The following is an 18,365-nucleotide window of genomic DNA, read 5'->3' as shown; positions in this document are numbered from 1 at the left end:
TCTGTATCTTGGTTTCTGTCTCTCTGTCTCTCGTTTTACCCCTTTGTTGTTTGTTTTGTTTCTTAAAGTACACATATGAGTGAAATTGTATGGTATTTGTCTTTTTCTGACAGACATATTTCGCTTAGCATTATACTCTTAGATTCATCTATATTGCAAATGGCAAGATTCCATTTAATGGCTGAGTAATATTCCAGTGTGTATATATATAACACCACATCTTCTTTTTGCATTCATCAGTCGATGGGCACTTGGGCTGTTTCCATAACTGACTGAATTATTGAACTGATTAGTGTTTTATATTGGGAAAGTACTCTTCCATATTTAGTAGGAACCTCACTAATCACACTGTCAACACTGTAACTGCCTTAAAAAAAAAATGGGACCTCAGATGATCCTTTTGGAAACTAGATGTTTATAAATAAGGAAATGGGATTACTTTGTGATATCTTCCTGAGTCTATTTTCTGGCTCCTTCTACTTTGAGGAAGAAAAGGATAAACTTCTAAAATTACAAAACTCCATAGCAATCGCCTGTCAAAAGGATGGCACACAATAAGGAACAAAATCTACATAAGTAGCAGAAAATTTTAGACAAGTACATTCCTCCAGAGGGCAACTGTAACTTTCAACTATAAAGCTTTCTTGTAAAGCTTTCTTGTAGTTTTAGCTTCTGTGTTAAACATGGTCATTCAACAGGGCACATACAGAAGACGGAAAAATTACAACTTAAACAGATCAAAGAGAATTTATTTATGAAACCAACAGCCCCAAACAATCATAACCCTATCAAAATAGTCTACTTTATTGGCCAAAGGGTCATTTTTCTTTTTCTTTTTAATATTTTTTAAATGTTTATTTATTTTTTGAGAGAGAGACAGAGCATGAGCAGGAGGGGGCAGAGAGAAAGAGGGAGACACAGAATCTAAAGCAGGCTCCAGGCTCTGAGCTGTCAACACAGAGCAGGACACAGGGCCTGAACTCATGAACCACGAGATCATGACCTGAGCTGAAGTCAGACACTTAATCAACTGAGCCACCCAGGTGCCCCTCATTTTTCTAATATTTTATTAATTATTTTCTAGGTTCCAGTACCCTGTGTCATCTAAAGTTAAATGATGTCCCTATCAATTACAGTAAGCAGTAAACAAAATAATCCAGCAAGTTAACTGCCAGCCCATTTGTTTCTATGAAAGTGCAATTGATGAAAAGAAAGTTCTTTTTATGCAAGGTGAGACTGTGTCTGGAAATAAAATAGACCTGAGAGGCAGCTAAAACACCACTTACTGACGCCTAAGTATTTGGTTAAAGTTAAACATGATGATTAATGAAATCAAGAGTAGGAACTGAAAAGGAGACTATATTCTCTCCACAAAGAAGCTGCTGGACACCGAAACAATAATAGTCTAAGTGCTTTTATTTCGGTCCACAGGCATGTTATTGCTATTTAGAAACATAAAGGGAATATAAGATCACCCCACGTGTAGTTAACAGAGGTAAAGGATAAAAGAAATCATCATAACACAACTTGTCTCTTATAAAGGAAAAATTTCAATTAACACCACTTTAAGGCTCTTAAGCTTCTTTTTATCTTTCTAGAGCTTTGACTCTATTCATGAATGTCTTTCATCTCATTTGCCTTACTTTGACTGATGGCATTGAAGAGCTTTCTTAAAAGCATATGGTGACATTACATCCACTCAATTTGCTGATGGAGAAAAAGGGTGCTTTTCTGTTTGTTAGAGAATTTGACATAGAATGAATTACCCACGTAAATACAAATAAACATCCACTACAACTGATATTGGGGAGACAGCCTAGCCCCTAAATCTTCAAGGGCAATATACTGGGAACAATTCAATGTATCCGACTTCCTATAAACTTCAAATTCCTATTTTGTCACGAAGTGAGCTACATGATGACAGCTGGTACGCCTCTGCTTAGAACATTGTGCCTGTTGTCCCACTGCAGGGAGGTCCAACCTAAAGGTCACGAGGGGCCTAAGAGAGACAGAGCTTCCTTTTGAAGCTTAGAACATCTTAGACCTCCTATGGCTTGGCCATTCTGTCTCTGGCCTCCACATCACTGATGGTTCCTTGATGAGGAAGCACCAGACTCTTTCATCTTCTTTACTTGGCTAGTGATCTGTGTATTACTTGTTTTGGAGTGCTTTGGGACATCCGTATCCAAAATTGTGGCAGGATGAGTTTGTTAGTTTAGACTCTAAAGGCTCGTGCTTTGGCTTTCCATGACCTGATTATCTAGAGCTTTGCTCAACCTACAAAGATACATATGTTATATATAATATATATATGTTATATATATATTTTTTAATATATGTATATATTTTAATAGCAAAAGATCAACAGAAAGACTCATTGCAGAAGGAATTTTAAGCAGAACCATAAAAGGCAAAAGAACAGTTACTTCATATAGAATAGGGTATTTTTCAGTGGAGAAAGATCTTGAGAAAATGATACAAGTCTCGAGAAAATAATAATTACAATAATAGTCTTAACATTTACTGAGCTCTATTGGACTCGTCTCTATGCTCTCCACAGATTATCCAATTCAATATTCATAATGGCCTTTAAGGTGGTCACAACTAACATCCACATTTAAGGATGAGGTGAAGAGGGGTGCCAGGTCGGCTCAGTCAGGTGAGTGCCCAACTCTTGATTTTGGCTTAGGTTGTGATCTCATGGTTTGTGAGTTTGAGCCCTGCGTTGGGCTCTGCACTGATAGCATGGAGCCTCCTTGGGATGTTCTCTCTCCCTCTCTTTCTGCCCCTCTCCCACTCTCTCTCTGTCTTAAGATAAATAATAAACTTAAAAAAAAATAAATAAAGATGAAGCAAAGATGTTTAGAGAAGTCCAGTAGCTTGTGTAAGGCCCACAGTTAGGAATTGAAATTCTCTGCTGAGCCACACCAAGTGAAATTTTGGTGTGACATTTTAAGCGACATTGCTGGGTCTGGAACCCAAATCTGGGGTGGTACAACAGTGGGCCAGACTTCCCAACCAGCCCTTGAAACTAACATTACGAAAAGAAGACCTAAGGAAAGCTAGAGTAAGATCTCAGAAAAGGGATACAAATAATTTGAATTGAATTAAGATGATATCTTTGTCCACAGACACAGGACCAAAAGCAGGGAAAGGAAAGGAAAAGGTTCTGTAATGATTCTGTAATGTTGCCACTTGGGTAGAGCAATCAAGGAACACAATGATGCATCTAAGAGAGCCACCAAGCATGGCTTCAAGTTAATCACTACGCACTTCCATCATTAACCCTTCCACGTTGCTGAATAAATTTAGATCCTAGTTAATATATAATTAATATTATTATTATTTACATGCAAAGCCAATGCCATTGCACCACTACCATCCTTGAAATGTGCACCTGGTACTGGTTCTTGAAGAGATTGTCCTAAACTTATTCTCTTACCTGTCTATCTTAAACAATTAGAGCATGTACTTATTTGCAGCTTCCGAAGAGAAGGGTTGTAATTCGTGTACTTGAATACGATTAAAAAAATCAACTGACACTGAATTTCATATTTTGTATTACTACTAAGGAAAAACAACTAATTTTCTGTATGTTGTTCGAGTAATGATTTGGTCTACTGCCATGGATACATCGTGGGAAAAGGAAAAACACTCAGCAATTGTACTGTTTGCCCCTAGAATAACCTTTCTTCAGACTAGTTAATATCAAGGACATGTGATGACCATGTCAGAGCAATCGACCTTCTCCTCCCTCATATCTCAAAGTGACTCACCCAAGATGCCAGAGTAAGATTAGAAAAATATTTATTGCTCTGTTGAATGTGGATGGAAGAGTTCTCTTTGTTGGTAGGGTTACTATAATTATTTTTTTACCTTATGATAGTGTTTAGAAGCTAGGCAGAGAGGGTGCTACTCACGTTCTCCTTGTCAGGAATCCCTAGAAGAAAGAGAGAGAAAGAGAGAGAGAAAGAGAGAGAGCATGAATTGTAAGACGAATCTGTAAAATGGAACTGAAATTCTTTGCTGAATCAAACCAAGTAAAATTTTGGTGGTTCCAATTTGTGTTTCCATCAAAACTTACATCGTGCTGCTTAGAAAAACAGCAGCACCCACCAAACTCTGTAACATACATAAATCAATGAATCAGGAGCGGGGCTATGTGCCAAACAACAAAATCTTGTAAAAATCACAGGTAAAAATCCATCTCTGATTCATTTATACTATACAAACAACTAATTCCTCTGGGTTAGGTACCAGAACACTCGGAATCTGGGACAGACATGTCAACTCTCAAGGTTGCACATACTGTATTTTTACTTTTCAAACTATCTCACAATGCTCCAAGGATTTCAACCTAGCTTCAAGTCCTACATAAAAACTACAGAACACAACTTCCATTTGGGGCAAAGCAAATTCCTGCTGCCTCCAAGTCAGGTCTGAGCATGGCAGTGTCTGTTTCCAGGGGTAACCCAGTTTTCTCAGTGAAAAAGTTAATCATCCATCCATTTACACATTTGTTCATTCATTTACAAGCATTTCATGAGCCACAGGCAGGCCCTGGTCCTTTGCACTTCCTTTGGGGCTGTTAACACTGGCTCATATGATAAGGGTAGCCAGACTGGAAGGTCCACAGCCCCAGCAGAGCTTAATGCTTCCAAGTGGCTTTATACTGGGAGATGGAACCACAGGTGGTTTGTATGTGTGGCTTGCCCCTGGGCCAGTCTGAGGTGGTCTGCGATGTAAAAATACAGTACATCCAAATTCTGAGTAAACAGCACATTCTATGTTTAATAAAGGAGTGCAGAGGGTTTACACAATTGGCTTTAAAAGAACTGAGTGCCCACTTTAATAGGCAGCAGCAGGAGCGCCTGGGTGGCTCAGTCAGTTGAGCACCTGACTCTTGCTTTCAGCTCAGGTCATGATCCCAGAGTCATGGGATCGAGCCCCATATTGGGCTTCGCAGAGACCATGGAGCCTGCTTAGGATTCTCTCCCTCCCTCTCTCCCTCTCTCCCTTTTTCTCTCTCTCCCTCTCCCTCCCTGCTCTGTCCCTCTCCCCTGCTCGCACGTGTACTCTCTCTCTAAAAATTAAAAAAACTTAATAGGTAGCAGTAAAGTACACAGAATGGGTAAGGGTGGAAGAGACATTCTGGAAACGCTCCCTAACTAAACTTTGAGCCCCCAAACTGAGATAGTACCAGGACATCAAAGCCCAGGCAGGAGCAGGGGGACAGAGAGAGTATTAAGGGGCATGTTTGCCATCAGTTCCCAAGTCTGTCAGAATGAGTAAGGGTGGCCTAATGTCAGCACTTTGAAACTTTGAATCCCAGCCATCCATTCATTATTCCATCCATGTGTTCAACAACCCTTTGAAAAGACTGGAGTTGATTGTATGAGGAGATACAGGGGTATTACAGAAACTTCCTTTCTAGGAGTTTCAATAAGATACACAGTTGCACAAATCACCCTATCTGAGTGACTAGAAATTAGGGTATCTGTAGAGAAATAATACTGAAAAGATGATTTGGGGCCATGCAGAAACTTGAAAGTCGGGCTAAGACATGAGGAATCTTGGAATTTGACCTTCTGCGGCAAGCGGTGGGCAATCATTAAAATGTTTCAAGGGGCTCCTGGGTGGCTCAGTCGGTTAAGCATCCGACTTCAGCTCAGGTCATGATCTCACGGTTTGTGGGTTTGAGGCCCACGTCGGGCTCTGCGCTAACAGCTCAGAGCCTGGAGCCTGCTTTGGATTCTGTGTCTCCCTCTCTCCCTCTCTGCTCCTCCCCAACTTATGCTCTTTCTCTCTCAAACATTAAAAAAGTGTTTTGAACAGAGGAAAAAGGAGGGAAGGGTCTGCTCAAACTGAAAAGACACTCACAACATAAAAATCAGATGCAAGAGCATGGTCCTTGAAGTCCAATTTGAGCAAAGAACTATAAAGACATTCAGTGGGAAAAACCTGAATATGAACTCAGCAGATGATGTTATTAAGGAAAGTCATACCAGTTATTAGGTGCGATAATGGTGTTGTAGTTGTGCATGGAAAAGTCTTTATTTTCAAAAATACCTGCCAAAGAATTTGGGGTGAAATGTGTGTATGTGATTAGAAGGAAATAAGGCAAATATTAATATTAAAATATTAAAGTGTATATAGCAATTAATAAACCCATATTTAAGTATTAAAATATTAAAGTGATGAAGATATGGATATTAACTACATCATTCCAAATGTTTGAAATTTTTCACAAGAAAAAGTAAATTTAAAAAGTTCTGTGGAAGTCAGGTGTAAGTCAGGTGTAGGGTAGACCAAGGGCGAGATACTGAACTTGAGAGTCAATTGAGTCATTCTTGCCCTCAGATCAAAAATGATGAGGCCCTTGGCCAGGTGGCTGCAGAGGGAACAGAAAGGAAAAAACATGAACCCTGCAAAGGAAGGAGCAAAGGACAGGATGGGTGATTAACCTCAGTGCATACAGGTGACAGAAGGGAAGACTCCAAAATGGTTGAGGTTCAGAGCCTGGGATGGGAGGAGAACAGGGCAGATGGGAATGGAAATGTGGCTTTCAGGACAAGGGATGGGTTTTGTGGGAATCGCGATGTGTTCTGTTACTGACACTGTGACTGACATTAAGAGGCCAGCAGAACATCCAGGTGGAAAGGGAACCAGCAGTCGTTTGGAAAGCTAGGCCACCACAGAAACAATCAAGCAGAGATATTGGCTCGGGAAGTCTGTATCCACTGTAAGAAAGGATGGTCATGGGGAAAGTATAGAGAACAAAAGAGAAAAACAGTCAAGGGTGGACTCTTGGGTGGGACCCAAACTTCTAGCTGAGAGGAAGAAGTACCTGTGAAAGAGACAAGATGCCAAGTGGCCAGCAAGATACCAGAAAACCAGGATGATGTGGTGGAGCCTGGGGACCGAGGGAGAATGGAATCTGAACAGGGAAAGTCTTACTCAAAGTCAGAGCGATGGGGAATGTTAATGATGGAGTCTGGTGTTGGCTGGTCGCTGGAGATTTTAGATGGTTTGAGTCCAGAGGTGTGTGGCAGAAGCCAGAATCTAGGGGCTGAAGAGTGACTGGGGGTGAGGAAACAATAGCTCACATCACTTGGGTGCTTACTCTATGCCTGGCACCCGCTAAACACCTGATGTGTTTTCCTTCCTTTAATCCTCCCAGCAATCTTGTGAGGAAACTGAGGCACAGAGAGGTTAAGTGCCTTGCCTGAGGTCACACAGATAGGAGACAGCACAGCTAGGATTTCAACTGGAGGACTCCTCATGAGCCAGTCATCCTTACCTCAGCCAGGAAAGAAAAATCAAGCACAGGGGAGGAAAGGAAAGGAAAGGAAAGAGAGACCTTGTCTTCCTGCTCGGTCCCCACCCCAAGGACAAAAGAGAAACAGAGACAGGGCAGAGGCTACACAGGAACTATGACATGGAGGGCTACAAGTGTGAGGAAGTTCCCTTACGATCTTTGTCAAGCGGGGAGGGGGATCACCTGAGAGTGACAAGACTGGCAGTCAGTGGGGACTGGAGGAGCTACAGAGAGGATTTGAAGGGTGACTATCGCTCAGAAGACCCTGGTGTGGGGGGCGCCTGGGCCGCTCAGTCGGTCAAGTGTCCGGCTTTTGATCCCAGCTCAGGTCTTGATTTCAGGGTCTTAAGTTCAAGCCCCCCGTTGGGCTCTGCACTGGGTGTGTGAAGCCTACTTCAACAATAACAACAACAACAACAACAACAACAACAACAACAAAGACCGCGGCGTGTTGGCTCTGCCTGGTTCATTTCGCTGTCTAGCTGTTGAAGTACCACAGCTCCAAAAACCTCAGCCCTGGCCACCTTGCCACCCGTAAAGGTTCAAGGGCTGTTCGAATAAGGGGACTCGGCAACGAGCAACTCCCAGAGCCAGTAACAAGCGCTCAAGACGTGCTCCCGACACGCGGGAACAGACAGACTCAAGACTTCTTTGAGTCTAGTAGACACTCATGAGAAGAAAGTACCACAGAGAAAAACTTCCTGTTTTTTGTGATCAGCCAGAGACTGGTCGCATCAAAGGCCTGGAATTTAAAGAGGCCGTGATTGGGGCGCCTGGGTGGCGCAGTCGGTTAAGCGTCCGACTTCAGCCAGGTCACGATCTCGCGGTCCGTGAGTTCGAGCCCCGCGTCGGGCTCTGGGCTGATGGCTCAGAGCCTGGAGCCTGTTTCCGATTCTGTGTCTCCCTCTCTCTCTGCCCCTTGCCCGTTCATGCTCTGTCTCTCTCTGTCCCAAAAATAAATAAAAAACGTTGAAAAAAAAAAATTTTAAAGAGGCCGTGATTTACAAAGAATAAATAATGACTCACGCTGCTTCTCTCCTTGACCAAGAGCATCAAAACAAAAAGAGGTGGGGCTCTCAGGTGTCTAGATGTGGCTGAGACAAACACAATTCATAAATCCCGTTTTACAAAGAGCACAGAAACACTAGAATTCACCAGAAAATGAAGAGATTTTGGGAAAGCGTTTGAAGTATGAAGTTCCATCTGGTACCAAAGCACACCTCCTTCTAGCAGGTCAGACCACAAAATAATACTATATTAACAGTTTTTAAAAATGACTCAAGTGTAGGCTGGCAAGTCTGTTTAGCCACACAAGAGTCTGATGACTTACTATGTCACGCTGGTGTAGGACATATTTTTTGTCACATAAAAACACGTAACGCAAAACGGACTTTTAGAGGCAAAATGTTCACATTTTTCACTTACTGTCATTGTTAGAGCCCGTTTCCATAACACCATAAGGAGGAGCCAGCAGTCCTGCCATGTACTGTCGATATTTCTGAAAGACAAAATTGTCAACTCAATGCACAGATATTGACTCACGTGGGGCATTCATTTATTTACACAATAAAAAGCAGAAATGTTGGGTGTCAGGAAGCATCTGACTCGAGTATTTATAGAGCCATGAAACGTGCTGTCTGGGATCCGTGGTCTAAAATAAAGATGCTGTGTTATAAGAGGTCTTCCTGGATGAGACAGAAAGTGCCCCCTGCCCCCGCCCAGGCAGGGGTGCCATCCCAGCCAGTTCATTTAAGTACTCGTTACTGACTAACCCAACTGCATGGGCTTCTACCCTCCCTCCACCTCTTGCCCTGCTTCTCACTCCAGCAAACACATGCTTGGGTTTTTGCGGAAGGCACAGACACTTGGTTTTTATAGAGGCAGATACAAATAATTGTGCTGCCTTCTTAATAGGTGAATGGTACTGAATCAGCTTTCTTTCAAAGTAAAAAGAAACGCATCTCTGGAAAACGTCAGTTTTGAAAGAAGCTGATTCGCTTCCATTTACCTGCTTCTTTTACTCTGTACACCTGCCCGTTATGTGACCCCTACAGAACTTTCGGTATGTTGTCAAATAGATGGTTTGACTTCATTTAGGACTATTTGGATTCCTCTGAATTGAATCCCCTGGCTTTTGGGCCAGGCATGCCTTAACCTGGGGCTCAGTGACATCGATGAGCCCCCAGAGTCTGTGCTGTTTTGAAGGAATAAGGCTTGGTGAGCAGAAAGCCTTTTAGACCATCCACTGAGAGAGGGATGACGTTTACAAAGAATGGAAAATAGACATTAGACATCCTGTCTTCTCAGGTAATAAATACAGCCTCCTCCCCTCTCAGAATGAAAGCCAGGCAATTTTATTTATTGCATGGTGTCATGTATATTTATGGTTTATAATTATGATGACACATAAGTGTTAAATGGTATCAAAAGAATCAACACTCTATAATGTGTTTATGGGTTACACAGACGTCAGCAGAAAAGCCTTCATCTGTAGCAATGGGCAGCTGGCGACATGCAGTGTTTGAGCAACCATCTGGCCCATTTGGTAGATGTGAATGGTGTTTGTAATGTAACATTGATGATTTCTCAAAAGAGCCTTCTTCTAGTCAAGATGTGACTAGCTTTTTTTCTTTTTTTTAATCCTTTTTTCTTCTCACTCTGAAGCAACTATACTAACACCTGCATGCAAACATTAAAAATCACGATTTTCCCTGCCTCTGAGTTAACTAATCACTCAAACATACCCACAGGACTAATCTATCACCCTGAATTCCTGACATTTCCTTTGATAGCTTCTCAGTTCTGATTCTCTTCTTTCTTATGACACCATCCACTCTTCTTCCTCCTGAGAGAGCACTGATTAAACACATTTCTGGGCATGATATTATGCTGGACTCTGAACAAAACAGGCTCACAGAGAGCAGATGGGGACTGGTATATGTTCTAAGAAGGTTTTGTGACCCCCCCACCCACAGCCTTTTGAGTTCTTCTTATTGTTAGCAACTCCTTACCAGGCTCTTAAAAGAAATAATCCATGTTAAGTTAAAGGAGCAATCTGCTTTGCTTATAAATGTTGTTTCGGATGCAGCGGATGTTCTTTGTCTCAGGCACCTCTATGCCCGTTCCCATGAGCTCCACGGAAGCACCCCCTGACCCCTAAGTGAACAGGCCTTTGCCTTCTTTCAGCTCCATAGCACTTGGTCTGTTGCTTGTTCGTTCATGGAGCACATCATTATGGCTGTTGCTCCTGGTAACAGAAAATAGAGCAACCCTCTGGAGAGCAGAAGGTGGGCTAGTTTTCAGGACATGCATGCATTAAACACCTACTATGTGCAGACAATGTCCCAGGCACTGGGCTTCCTGCAGAAAATAAGCAGATGGGCCCTTTGCACTTATGAAGTGTCTATCTCCTGCAACATAGAGCACCATGGCTTACGCCTAATATGAACTAAACACTTATCTGTCGAATTTTAGAAATTTTATGGAGAATTTCAAACATATATAAAAACAGAATAACACATACCTAACATCTAGCCTCAATAATTATTAACTCATGACCAATGTTGTTTCCTCTACACTCCTATCCACCCGCCCTTTCCAGAATTATTTTGAAGCAAATCCCAGATATCCTATCATTTGATCCATAAATATTTCAGATACATCAAACAAAACTACAATGTCACTATCACAACTAAGAAATGTAACATTTCCATAATATCCGTTTGATGTTCAAATTTATGTTTCATAAATGTCATTGCTGAATTGAATTTATAAAGTACTTTAATAAGACAACATCGGTCTTAGCAGAACAACTTTTGGCCTAGTGGAGATTGCAAAAACAGGGTTGAAATATTAATACCTACACATAAGAAGCCAGCCTTTCAAAATTGATGGGACACTTTTTAGAAAACATCTGCATAATCAGGGAAATTGATTTCTTGTGTAGCACAGTGCAGAGCACTCTATACCAATCAGGATAAAAACAGCTCACGGAAATAAAACCTGTGTCAGAAAATTGGGACTCCTAAATGATTTACATATAATCTGCATACAGCTTGGTCTTTGGGCAGCATGTCATCTTCCAAGCACCACTTAAAAAACAGTCTACAAAAGAACCTGTCGTCTGAAAAGATGCTGAACCTCATTCACGACAGAAAGGCACATTAAAACTACAGAGTGCCATGTCCTTTTTTACTTGTCAGACTTGGCAAAGCTTCAAAAAATTTACTAACGTACAATTGGTGATCTCAGCCATTGCTTACGGGAATGTAAAATGATGCAACCTCAGAGGAAGGCAGTTTGGAAGCATCCATCACATTTAAAAATCTGTATTTCCTTTGAGGAAAGACCCTCCCTTAGAGGGCAGAAATAGGACCTCCTGAAATACCTGAATACATAGGCAGACAGGCATATCTGTTGGTAATAGCAGACAAAATAACAGCCTCAAACAGAAAATAACTCAGATGTCCACAAGTAGATGGCACCTGGGCTACTTCCTGATAAGTAAAGATGGGTTATTTCCTGATGAATAGATGATGTTGGAATATTATGCAGCCATGAATGAAGCAGCACTACCTGCTGATATAGAATAGTCTCCAGGGGTGCACGGGGGGCTCAGCCGGTTAAGCGTCTGACTTCAGCTCAGGTCATGATTTCACAGTTCGTGAGTTCGGGCCCCGCGTCGGGCTCTGCGCCGACAGCTCGGAGCCTGGATCCTGCTTTGGATTCTCTGTCTCCCTCTCCTGCTGCCCTTCCCTTGCTCACGCTCTGTCTCTCTCCCTCTCAAAAAATAAACATTAAAAAAAAAAATGATCTCCACAGCACTGTACGCTATCATTTTGTGAGGATAATACATGTGCATATGTGAATATTTATAAGGATTTGTAAATACATAGCCTATCTCTGGACACATACACAAGAAAGTAGTATGAACGACTGCCTCTGGGAAAGAGATCCTAGTGGCTGAAGGTCACATGGGAGAGGGACTTAGTTTTCCCTGTTCATCACCCACTGTGGCTGTCTGCCTGGGGCCAGACTGGCGGCGCTGGCTTGCAGTGGCATACAGAAAGGGATAACGACAGCAGTGGAATGAGCAGACAGCCCTTCTCTCTTAAACACGTGGAGTTGGGAATAATTCGCTTTGACTATAAAATCTCTCAGAGTGGGGAAATGGAGGATTCCCCAGGGTGCGGAAATGGGCTACCTTTTATCGCACTTATTGGTGCTCAAGTGATGAATTGAAAAACGAGAGATGAATGGATTAGTAAACCTAGATTGTGGGGTGGTTGGTCTCTTCACAGACGTTTGAAGCCATGCCACGCTTTCTGAGTAACAGACTGAAACTGAAGGGAATTCACCAAGACTCCCATATGAAAGTCAGCACAAGGTCAGCTTTAACCTGAGTCAGCAGCTCTCCAGAGGTGACCCAGCACCTCTGGAACATGGTGTTTATGGTGTTTACTCAACGTCACTCCCACATGCCTCCCACACCCTGGCTGCTGGGGGTGTGCAGTGGCCCAGTTCAGTCCCTTGACAATGTCCTCCTGGGGCCCCGGTTGACCTCTCCCTGCAAAACTTTTCCCTGGACCCCAACACATTCTAACACATCAATAATTGAAATGCCCTCACTCAATTATTTTATTTTATTTTATTTTATTTTATTTTATTTTATTTTATTTTATTTTATTTTATTTTATTTTATTTTATTTTATTTTATTTTATTTTTTTAGGTTTCCACCATCACTCAATCATTTTAAAATCACCACATGCACCTGGGAAAGAGCTATACCTTTAACTGCCACAGACACAGATCCTCACTGTGTAAGGGCCCTAGCTGGAGGATTGTTCAACAGGTCCCACTCCCTAGCCCTGCATGAACTCTGAGGGCAGTTAGGAAATCAGTTATTCACATGACAAGAGAACCACAAGGGTCTTCCAGGGTCTTAGAAGAATTCGGTAGGACTCGTTCTTAGGATCTGCTCCTGGCTTTGTCACTAGTCATCTGGGTCAATCTGACAAGTCTTCTGAGCTCTCTGACTTCAATATCGTCCATAAAGTGGGTGCTCTAAATTAGATCAAGGGTTCCTTGGGAAGAACTCTGGTGGGTTGGAGGACCCTCAGGCAAGGGTACCATGCAAACAAAACCTCAGCCCCTATGGCAACTAGAGTGTCTTCTCTTGTAACTGTTTTATAAATTAGAGTTCGAAAAGCAATTTCATCTGAAAGATGACTTTCGCTTCTAAAAAATAAAAGTTTACAAATCACAAGACTAATCCCTGAACTTCCAGCCAGAGATGTCACTCAAAGATCTCTATAAAGAATCAACAAAGACCAATTTAGGATTTGTCTACGAGGTATTAAGGATTCTACCCTCTGTTAGGAAGACTCCTATGGTTGAGAATTGGCCGAGTGACAGGTTGCTCTGTACCTGAAAGGTTTATCAACAAAATTCGTACTGAGAATTTAACAGAGATGCACCACAGTGCATTGTGGACCGTCTCAAAAGGTGTACAGAGCCCTGGAATGGAACACAGCAGGGCAAAAGGGGGTGCAAGAGGGGTTAACAGAAGCTCTTCCTGGAGCTTACATTTTATTCTATGTCAAGTAGTTTAAAGGATTACTTTTATACTTTTATATTATGGAGTAGAAAGCTAAATTTGCATAAATTTTAAAGATTAAAGCATGAGACTTCAAAGAAATTTTGAGCTTGCTGCTGGCTACTTCTAGCTACAAAGGGTCTAGACCCCAGGCAGTATGTATTGATTTCCTCTGCATTTGGAGAACTTCAGTGGAAAAAACCAAGAACCTCTGATGTTATGTAAAGCACGCAGACATCGGAATCGTACAAGAGCCAGGTCTTAATTCTGATCCTACCACATGCTACCTGTGTGAACTTGAGGAAGTTGGTTACTTCAGTTGCCTGGGTGAAGAGTCTCATCTTTCAGGACCATTGGGAGGATATGAAATAAAATCTATAAAAGTGCCCAGCGCATATTAGGCACTTAATATACTTGCTGCTGCTGATAACAGCAACAACAACAACAACAACAACAACAATGCAACCAAGGATTAATCAAGATAATCACACTATATTTGATATGCTTCCCAAGCAGATACCGTTCAGCTTTAGCAAAGAACATTCTCTTCATGACAATTTCACATTACTGAGGATGTGGATATACATAATGTAAAGACCTATAATACATCTATTGACTGCTCTGTTAAATAGGACTGTGGAGAAATAGGAATTTAAATAATAGACTTTCTTAAATAATTTTATAGTATACTGCCTATTTTTATACCCACATGGTAAAACTGTCCAAGAAGAAAGGGCACAAGACAGTAAGCCCAAAAATAATTTCACAAAAATAAGTAAAGCCTTTTAGCCATCAGAACTGTTTTATAGTCAAAGAGTATTTTTTATTTTTGTGTGTTTTATTTTTTATATAAATATAATTTATTGTCAAATTGGTTTCCATACAACACCCAGTGCTCATCCCAACAGGTGCCCTCCTCAATGCCCATCACCCACTTTCCCCTCCCCCCACTCCCCATCAACCCTCAGTTTGTTCTCAGTATATTTTTAAAAAATTAATCTGTAACTTACAACTGGCCAGTTTATGAAGTCACATCAGTGTCTGTGGCTGAGAACAGAGGGAAGAGGGAAGGCAGTGTGAGGGGTATGGGATCCTGGGGCTTGTGAGGTCAGATGCCTGTCTCTAAATCCAGGTGGAGATGTGCTAAAGGCTACATGAATATGTATTTTTAAAATTTTTTATTTGAAAGAGAGAGAAAGCACGAGGCGGGAAGAGGGGCAGAGGGAGACAGAGAGAATCCCAAGCAGGCTCCACGCTCAGTGTGGAGCCCAACGTGGGGCTAGATCCCACAACACTGGGATCAGGACCTAAGCTGAAATCAAGAGTCAGATGCTCAACCAACTGAGCCACCCAGGCGCACCAAGCTACACTAATATTTTGAAGAAGACACAAAAGATGACAGTCTCAGGTTAAACTCTGGTTTGTCTCCCAGCCAACTCATGGCCCCCTCACTGAAGAAAGCTGACTGGAAAGCAGGTAGAACCACCCGGTGGAAGGGGGTCAGGGGGTAAACCCAGCTCTGCTCTGTATGCCTTGAGTCCCAGGCCGGTGCTGCTCCCATCCAGAGCTAGGGCAACTTTTTTTTCTAGTTTGCACAAAGGTTCTGTATGAGCCAGCTGTAGTACAGGAGCCAGCATACAAAAGTGGAGTGGCATCTGCTGGGGGAGGAGGCATAACAGAGCCATGTCTCAGTTTACAAAGCAGGACTAACAGAGAATAAAGAAAGGCTGGCAGCTTGAACCCTAGCTGGACCCATTGTGACATGAGAAAATGGGGTCCTAGTGGAGTATGATTCCCAACCCTGGAGGTGAAGGTCTTCCTGACACACTGTGAGGCCTTGTCTGAGGGTCTGCAAGCTGCTGCCTGCTGCCACGACCTACCCAGGCTGCTAGCAGGAGCCCCCACGGTGGGGCCAGGGCGGTACAGGACTGTCACTACACTCCTGCCTGGCCAGAAGCAGCTAGGCCGAGATGCTGGGCACATCCTTTCCCAGCAACAGTCCCTCTGTCCCCCCACCCCTCTGCCTAGGAGATCATCCAGGTTGCAGGGAGAGCACAAGTAGCATCCTTAGGCTGGGATATCAGTGCTAGAAAAGCAATAAAAACAGGAAGTCATAAGGATGACTGATAGGCATTGCTGTGAACACCCGGGGGAGGGGGATGTGTTCTGAACAGGAAAGCACTAATACGAGCTCATGGTAGAGGTGTGTGTGGAGGGGGCCAGGATTGGGGCAGAATAGAAGAGGGCCACTCTGGGGGTCTGAGGCTATATATCCTGTCATAACATCCCACTCATTACATCTGCACTGGGTTCTGCCAACCTAGTAAAGCCGAGTTTGTAAAATGTAATGACAAACAAATTACCTGTACTTTCTCTGAAAGCATTAGGAGTATTTGGGAAAGGAGCTTACAATAGGGATCTAACGTTTAGGCCCCCTGTTTTCGGTTTCTTGGTAAGAATTTTTCATGACTTCTGTATTGTGTGCAATATGTGATGTGAAACTGGCCATGGCACATTGCTCTAAAATCTCAGAGAGCTAGAGAATTCTCAAACATAGGAAGAACAGGAAAGAAGGGGAAAAGCAAAGCAGTTGTAAACGGAAACCTTCAAGCAGAATTTTTCTGTTTACCCTTTTAAAGCTGTTATTGCTTCTCCCACAGCAGATCACTGGCTGGACTGAGTTTACCTCTTACGCCAAGTTATTTTGTTTCCCTGTTTCTCGATTTCTATAGCATTCGCATAATAGGACTCAAAGAACTTCCATCACCATGTCTTCAGTGATATTTAATTATACCCTTTGGTCCTAAGATAGACACTTCTAAATGGAAGCAAAATTCTGCTTGCCAACTCCTGGCCATTTTTAATTCACAACTAACCTGCCAAGAGCAGTAGTTTGGAGTGTGATAATCACAATGATAGTCCTAATAGAGAAAATTTCCAACCCTGAGTCATTTAGAGTGCTAGGCTAAAGCCCAAGCAAGATGACCCTGCAGGCAAGCAAATAAAGTCTCACTCAAAACGCACCTGTTTGGGGGCACCTGGGTGGCTCAGTCGGTTGAGCGTCCGACTTCAGCCCAGGTCATGATCTCACGGTCTGTGGGTTCGAGCCCCGCGTTGGGCTCTCCGATTCTGTGCTTTCTGATTCTGTGTCTCCCTCTCTCTCTGCCCCTCCCCCACTCATGCTCTATCTCTCTCTCTCTCTCTGTCAAAAATAAATAAACATTAAAAAAAATTAAAAAAAAAAACGCACCTATTTGAAATTCTCTCTCCCACTGGCAGATGGTAGAGGGTGGGGCAAATTCAGATTACAGAGTCAGGACACAGACACAGAATCTGAGGCTGAAAAGGTTTGGGGGTAAGGGGCAGGGGGCATGGAGAACAACAGCCTTCCAGGTAGAGGGGGAACAGGTGTGATATTAAGAGACCAGGCCAGGTGGGACAGAGAGTCAGGACAGGGGGCTGGGGAGAGGGGAAGGCCGTGAGGCTGAGCAGTGCAGGGACTGAACAGGTAAGGCCTTTCAGGTCACAGTGAGGATTCTGAACAGCACCCTCATACAACACAGAGTAGTTTAAGTAGAGAAATGACAAGAACAGATAGGTGTCTCTAAAAGATCATTTTGGCTGCTGCCTGGAGAATGTTTTTCATGGGAAAACAAGGAAGGCATTGGGCCCTTAAGGGAGAGACAGACCTGAAAGTGAACTTGGAGGAGAGGCAAGAGAAGGAGATGTGAAGTAGGGGGTAAAGGTACTTCATTCCTAGGGGTGAGGTAATCTCCAACTACCTACGGTCAATGACCTTAAAGGCTCAGATTTCTTGTTCAAGCACATTCAACACATCTATACTTTGTTTTTTCCAAATATTTTTTTTAATTTTTAAAAAATGTTTATTTATATTTGAGAGAGAGAGAGGGAGTGCACAAGCAGGGGAGGGGCAGAGAGAGAGACAGAGACAGAATATGAAGCAGGCTCCAGGCTCTGAGCTGTCAGCACAGAGCCCAACGCGGGGCTCAAACCCATGAGCTGTGGTTCATGACCTGAGCCGAAGCTGGACGGTTAACCGACTGAGCCACCCAGGCGTCTCTCCAAATCTTTTTTTTAATGTTTATTTATGAGAGAGAGACAGAGTGAGAGCAGGGGAGGGGCAGAGAGAGAGGGAGACACAGAATCCGAAGCAGGCTCTAGGCTCTGGGCTGTCAGCACAGAACCTGATGTGGGACTCGAACCCATGAACCATGAGATCATGACCTAAGCCGAAGCCAGATGCTTAACCAACTGAGTCACTCAGGTGTCTCAACACATCTATACTTTTAATATGACTAAAAAGTTTGGGGATTTCTGGGGGCTCATTGGAATGATTACAATTTAAGTTAGTGCATGCTCTGCATATTTGAGTAATTAAATTAGCCGTGAGTTTCTCTTAGGGAAACACAAATTGAAAGCAAGACACACAC

At 42.8% G+C, this 18,365-nt stretch overlaps 1 protein-coding gene across 11 annotated transcripts in view; it reads right to left on the bottom strand.

Annotated features, from left to right (window-relative positions):
- The window catches only part of RAPGEF4 (Rap guanine nucleotide exchange factor 4), a 288,036-nt gene that overhangs the window by 117,014 nt on the left and 152,657 nt on the right, over window positions 1–18,365 (bottom strand). For 10 of the 11 annotated variants that reach the window (XR_005790363.1, XM_040475406.1, XM_040475408.1 and 7 more), the window contains 2 exons: window positions 8,744–8,816; window positions 3,921–3,940 (listed from right to left, as the gene is read on the bottom strand). Coding sequence is in view for 10 of the 11 variants with exons in the window: in XM_040475406.1 (XP_040331340.1) it covers window positions 3,921–3,940; window positions 8,744–8,816 (93 nt within the window). In the remaining variant the exon portion in view is untranslated. The remainder of the gene's footprint in view (window positions 1–3,920; window positions 3,941–8,743; window positions 8,817–18,365) is intronic. The other variant, XM_040475401.1, reaches the window with a different exon arrangement.

Source organism: Herpailurus yagouaroundi, unplaced genomic scaffold (assembly GCF_014898765.1).
Source record: "Herpailurus yagouaroundi ecotype Mexico unplaced genomic scaffold, PumYag 140, whole genome shotgun sequence".
Taxonomy (NCBI): domain Eukaryota; kingdom Metazoa; phylum Chordata; class Mammalia; order Carnivora; family Felidae; genus Herpailurus; species Herpailurus yagouaroundi.
Note: the sequence above shows the minus strand (reverse complement) of the source record. Positions and strands in the feature narration are given on the sequence as shown.